This window comes from Centruroides sculpturatus, unplaced genomic scaffold, assembly GCF_000671375.1.
Source record: "Centruroides sculpturatus isolate CEXI.00-Female unplaced genomic scaffold, Cexi_2.0 scaffold1013, whole genome shotgun sequence".
Classification (NCBI taxonomy): domain Eukaryota; kingdom Metazoa; phylum Arthropoda; class Arachnida; order Scorpiones; family Buthidae; genus Centruroides; species Centruroides sculpturatus.
The window spans coordinates 45,728-52,788 of record NW_019385624.1 but is presented as its reverse complement, the minus strand read 5'-3'; the positions used below and the strand labels follow the sequence as shown (position 1 = coordinate 52,788).

At 35.3% G+C, this 7,061-nt stretch overlaps 1 protein-coding gene across 1 annotated transcript in view; it reads right to left on the bottom strand.

Annotated features, from left to right (window-relative positions):
* Positions 1-649, bottom strand: part of LOC111640696 — a 21,429-nt gene extending 20,780 nt beyond the window's left edge. The window contains exon 1 of the mRNA XM_023386732.1: positions 610-649. Within this exon, the coding sequence (XP_023242500.1) occupies positions 610-649 (40 nt within the window). The remainder of the gene's footprint in view (positions 1-609) is intronic.
* Between the last annotated feature and the right edge of the window lie 6,412 nt (positions 650-7,061).

Sequence of the window (7,061 nt, the reverse complement as noted above, 5' to 3'; positions counted from 1 at the left end):
AAAACAATTGCATTGTTCAATCGAGACACCTAATCCGTTTCCTTATCGACTGAAAAGGAGCTCTTAATTTTCGATCGAACCCATAATTCGGACCTCTCAATCGACCCCTGTTCGGGTCCTCACAGGGCACCCCCCTTTCTTTTAAAATGTCGCCACCAGATGCGACATTTTAACAATGGGCCCTAGGTCCCGCGAACGTCTACCAGCCCAGCGCGATCCATTCGAGCTAGGTCGATGAACTGATAGCTCGCGCTCGCGTGGATATCGAATTGGAATAGGTGTCGCGTAACTTTGAACAAAAGCAACAGTTTTGTAACATAAGAATTACATTTCCTCTTTTCTACTTAACCCGATTTTTTTTCAAAGAAATTTTTGTTTTTCTCCATAGATTGAGCAATTCATATGAATCTTAAAATCCGATTCAAAATCTCCCAAGAAAAAGCCAAAAAAGGGGTGAATACCGAATGCATTCGTGTTCCCGCCCAATTTCTTTGTTTAGGACCACGAACAGTGATTCAGTATCTAATTTGTCTCATCCGTCACACCAGAGTGAACGCAAAATCTGAAACATGCGCTTCCGGTATGCTTTCGTATCTGGTACGGGCATACTCTGTTCGGAAGTCACAAATATGTTTGGCATCCTCGTCATAGCTCCCTTTTCCCGATGTCTGTCTTCTGATTCGGTGTGGACCTTTGTTTATCTGTCTTCGGATTTTTCCTTGACAGATCTTTCCAATTTCAACCTCACCGTCAGAGACAATTACATTTTTCGTTGTTTCTGTCTAAAGGGGCTTTTGCTGGCACAGAGGAAGCAATGACGACAATTTCGGTTTTCCTCCGATTGTCGTTCATCATTGATCGTTGTTGTCTGTGCGTCTTTTTTCCTCTCTCTGTGACGGCTGTGATCATCATGCACGCCTATTTGGGGAAATTTTTCTTAATCATTAAATTTGATTATATAAACTACTCAACCTTTGACAAATTCATCAGTGTCATTCGTGACACTGTTGTTTTCCCGAACAATTTTTTTTCTTTTTTTTCAGTTCTACCGTTTTGAACTTGAAAAACGCGTTTCTATCCTGAACATTCAGGATCCACAAGGAGAATATTTACAAATATGAATTCGTCTTGCGACAATTCTGTTTACAAAAATACATCCCTTTTTTTTTGTATGGTGACCTCTCCCCTCAGAAGAGCTCACCATTTACATTGAGTAAATAGCCCGACGGGTGTAGGCGGCGGCAAGCGCTCCTGAACATGATTATGGGACGTTGACGCGCCTCCCTCTTCTGTGTTTCGGTGAAGATGTTCCACCGTTTGTCTGAGCCTATGCGTGTGGGGTAGTACCCAAGGATATTCGTCTGCGGGTCCCTGACTCCTTAATGCATATCTGTGCGACGGTTGTGTCGTGGTCGCGTGCTGACTAATTTCTACCGTTTCCGCTGCCTCTGCCTGATCGGGTTGTATCGAATTTAGGATGAATTCATCCCAGGGGTCTATTATCTCGGGTGTTTGTGGTGCTGGGACTGCGGTTTCGGATTTCTCTGTCTCCCGACTAATCTCGTCGGCGGCNAGAAATTAATTTAAAATAGTCAGAATATTCTAAATTATTAAATTTTATAAGAGATTGTGTCTAACGCCTCCCTCTAGTGAAAAATTATGTAGAAACATAATAATGGCGATGTAATCCGGTAGTTACAACTCTCTTAGGTAAAAATAACTTTATATAAAACATTTTGCTAAATACTAAAATATTTCCGTGTACACTAATCAAGCAAACATTTTGTCGAAAAATATTTTATTCTGATTTATTACATTATATTTTGATCAATGTGCAGAGATCTGTGTAACCTTTGAAAAAGCAGTTTGTACAAAAGCAAGTTTGGTCAAAAACATTTAAGTGTTTTTTGCTGCATCAATGTATGTCCAACCTGTGTGAAAATGTCCCATGGTTGATTTGTATCAATTTTTTGAAGGGCAACTATCCCTAAACGGCAATTTTACAATAGAGCATCGATTATCCGACTCGATTGGGGACTCTGGTTGGTCGGATAACCGAAAAGTATGAAAAAATACATTATTAATTAATAGATTATAGTATACTAGTAGCCCGGGACGTTCCCTAGTGGGCGTTCTTTACAAATTCCCATGAGGCACTGTTCCTTTGAGTTTTTTGTTCCTATCAATATGTTCTACAGCTCTGTTAAACTCCCAATCGCGTCATACGGATCTAGATTTCTACCTATTAAACATTCTATAAATACTTTAAAATAGTTTAACTTGTTTATTTATCTTCGGTTGTAAACCTCGATTTTAACTTCTAAAGTATAAATTTTTTTTAATATTTTTCAATATATTAATTTTGTTTGTAAAAAATAAATAAAATTTTTAACGATACAATAGTCACGATTATTATTTTAAAAAGTTTACCTTAGGCTTAACATCGACGAAAATTCAACGCGAAGCGACACGCAACGGAGAAAAATGTCAACACGGGATAGGTTAATGTACAGTAGACCCCCCTATGACGCGGGTTCCTATAACAGAGATTCCCATAACGCGGCGAAAAAATTGCGACAATATTCGTATAAAGACGCTAAAGGGGACGCGTAAAACGTCATCGCGGACGAACAACCGAACTACTTTCCGCCGTCCAGCGCCACGCTACAGAGAGTTTAGGCGGGTAAATTGAGTTTACTATCGTCTGTACAGTATGTAAATTAAGTACCGTAAGTCTAATACAGCACTGTAATTTTATATATTTCTTGTGAAAGAAACATTTCTTATTCAACGGCCATAAAAATTATTTCTATTAATGATGTCTCCAACGAAGTTTTCGCAGAAAAATAACATCAGAAATCGCGGCCACCGTCTGATGCGCTGCTCCGCGACGAAAACAAGCTTAAGCAATGGCAACGTCGAACGGTGCACACTCTGTAAATAATCCTACAATTTTTTGTTTATAGCATAGTTTATACGGATTATTCCCAAAAAGTTATACGTGTTTTGGAAATGTTAAGTCGAATTAGTCTAGAATCGATTAATTTTATGGAAGAAAACCTTTCAAACAGCCGTAGTCCGTAAACTTCACACGTGTCGGGCTGCGATTGGCTCGTGTATTTAAGGATTCCTACAACACGAAATTCGTATAACGAGGAACGTATCTACGCGTTATAGGGGGGTCTACTGTATTTCATGTAATTTTACGCTCGCTACAAAGTTTCTACAAGTAAGCATCATTGAGAACTTTTACATTACTTTTTAGATGAAGATATTATGGTATTCGAAATAACCTTTAAGACTGAAATTGTTTAGTTTTGAAATAAAGTTGACCAGTGTTTGCAGTCAGTATGAAAAGTGCACGTTGGGGCAAGATAAGGTACCCCATTTCGCCCAAGGTTGGCCATGAATTCTGCTGCTGGTTAGAGGCACTGCAATATAGTGCAGTGAACTAGTTTTAAATTCGTTGTCATTGATAATTCTATATCATTTTTTCGAATATATAAAATAATAAAATGATTTTTTTATAGAAAATGAAATACAGTATTCCACTTTTAAATCATATCTAACTAATAAAGTAATACAGTATATACTGTATAAATTTATTACAATTATGTTTTTTACGTTTTATTTTATTTGTGAAAACATTTTTTAAATTTAAATACTATCTTAACAAGAAATAAAATGTGAGATAACAATCAAAATAAAAAAATTTTTCTATAAAAATATATCGTCTGCTCACAAAATAGCGAAACTGGGCATGCGTGAAGTGACATTATCGTCTGGTGAAGTAGATACGAGTAAGTTCAAACTTTTTATATTTATTTATTCGGAAAATAATAATAAACGTAGCCGTTGTGATAAATATGTGCACTGTTGTTCTGCCAATATTGAAGAAAACGACAGTTTAACCATTTTAATTTGTCCTCCTTGTATATAAAAATAATATTCCCATCTTACCCCACGGGTGGGGCAAGATGATGTATTACTGTATTTACATATAATTTTGAAATATTAAAAACTTTCTTCATTCATGACGTTTTGAGCAAGAGAACTGTCCTTTGAATACAGTATATATCTATCTCAAAAAAATATTGCTTATTGAAAAAAAGATATGCTAATTGAAAAACATAAATCCTTTAAAACAAATGTGTAGACTTTTCGAATAGAATGATATAATGTTTCATTTTTGCAACTTATAGTAGTAATTAAAACTAAAGATTTACTAATGTGTTTGTTTCTGAGAGTAATTACCAGTGATGAAACTTGGTGCTTCCACTACAATCCAGAAACAAAATGTCAGAGCATGCAGTGGAAATCCCGATGTCACTGTACCCTAAAAAACACACAACTCACACACAATTTAAGACAAGCATGCTGGCATGTTTCTTCAATCACAAAGAATTCAATCCATCCAGATTTTATAGAATAATGAAAAATAGTCAATTAACAATGCTGTTAAAGTGCTGAAAAGATTACAAGGTCTGTTTGAAAAAAAAAAAAAAAACCCAAAGTGCAGCCTGACAGGTGGATCACACCAAACCAATGCCATGAGTGAAATATTTTCTGGCCAAACTATTACCCAATTAGATCATAATGCCTATTCACCTGACAATTCCCAAAATTAAAATATGCACTGATGGGACAAATATTTTCTAACATAACTGATATCAAACAGCATGCAAGAATTTATGAAATAATGTTGAATACCTGAATTCCAATGATAACAGCCACTAGTATACAGTACCACATTTTTTTAAAAGTGCATTCTGGAAATTAAGTTGTCGAATCTTATATTTTAAGAATTTTCATAGATATGTATGCTTGATGCTTTTACTAATGTATTTCTAAATATTCTATTTAAAAATCTATAAAACCATATAAATATAAATTTCAACAAGTTCAAATTAATTCATATTTTACTTCTCCAAAAACTGAAACACATGCTATATAAACTATTGCAAATCTTATTTTAAAAATTTTTAATTTGAAAAACCACTGCATATTTTATATATATTTTACATCTGTTTAACTAAAGTAAAAATTTGTTTATATTTCATTAAACCATACAATTAAATTTTGTTATAATTTTAGAAATACACTGGCAAAAATGAAAAAAAACACCATTAAAAACTGAAGCTTAATCAATGAGTTAAGTAGAAACATGTTGAGAAAAGAGTGATAACATGCTTAAAGTAAAATAATGTTTATTTCGTCTTATAACAAACATTATGTTTTACACAAGATACATTTTAGTAAGGCCTTGAACCACCTTGAGTAGAAATACAAACCTCCAATCTGGCATGCAATCAATTGTACAAATGCTGGATATCATGCTGAGGTATAACACTCTATATATTCTATTTGCTGGGATTTGTGGAAAAGCCTTCAACTGTTCTAGTCCCAGATATGTTGAATTGAAGACAAAAAAGGTTGGAAAACCATGGTGAAGTTGCCTAAACAGTGCATGGAATATCACACTTGGGATTCTACTCAAAACTGCAGGATGACTGGTTGTTTGATGTCACTGATGTACTATACAAAATGCTATTTAGTATATCCTGTACAAATACCAGATATTTACAAGAGTGATAACTAACCATTTCCATTTCAGGATGTTTGTGTGCCACTGGTAGATGCACAATAGAAGTAGTCTTTCACCTGGAAACATCTGAACACAAATGACTATCAGATGAAACTAAGCAGAATCAGTGTCACTGGAGATCACAAACTGACATTCTGTCCACCAAATGAGCTCATTCTCAACACTATTGCAAATATTTTTAAGGATATATGGTAACTGTGCCAGTAACACATATGCAACTGTCTTTTGGATACTGGACTATGAGCATATTATTGTAGACAGTGCTGGTTCAATGGTAACTTGGATGAGGAGAAATCAATTTTTGCCACTCCTTATTCCAGAATGGTTGCATTCAGAATAGTTAGCACTGGCATTCTTGTATGAACTATTTATGAAAAACTCCAAAGTACATACATTTATGTTTACATTTACAAAATAAGCTGAATTTCATTGTATTCAGCTTATGTTTTTTCTCTCTGCCTGTTCATTTTGCTACTTCAGCCATCTGTTTTGCCTGAATTTCCTCCTGATATGTCAATTATATTGCATGTCTAACTCTGTTGTCCAGAAGTACAGTACATCTTCAAGTGGTGGAATGCTTTTCTGACTATCAATGCCACCATTGTACCCTACCAATACCTGTCATTCTAGTAAGTTTGAAATTTGATGGAAAGACCAACCTGCTTCTTGAAGTCCCACATTATTACCATATTCAAACTCCTTTAACTTTTTTCTTTTTTTTAAATTTTAACTTTTTCTGCCCTCTGGGCACTAAGAGGGCCTGTTTTTTGCAAGCCCATTATGGGTTCGGCCAGACCCGCAATGGGGCGGCTGGGTGGTGAGGGATGGGGCCCAACATATCTGAATGGACCATTCCCCAAAAAATTTCTGGGGATTATTTGACGATCGGATTCGATCCCCCAGAGCAGAGGCTGCCACCTTGACTGCTTGGCCATCCGGCCGTTACTCCTTTAACTTAACACACATGCATCATCCAAGCAAGGTAGCTACTTGAAAAGAGAAATTGACAATGTACTACTAGAAGATCAAATTATTTCTTCTCACCCTAGTTCTTAAGTAGGTGTGCATTCATTTGCATTTTTTATATACAATGACATCTTTTATCCAATGAATTTCAACCAGAGACTTTGAAACCTAAGGATAGCAGAAACTGTGATCTATTAACATACCTCAATGTAAAGTTCTTCAAGGAATTTCTTCTGGGTATTCTTTTTTCTTCACTATATAACTGGATTGCTGTATATTAGATCTCTATGTAATACGTCTCTGTAATCCAACAAATGGTAGACGGACTCACAGCAAATTTTCAGTTAGGAAATACAATTTTATTCTCAAAATTGGACACTAGGATAAAAGGACATGAAGCAGCTATTCATTTAAAATATAATAATTCCCCATGGTACGAGCATACAAAAAATAGTAATTGTAAAATCAATCGCAGTAATATTAAAATTTT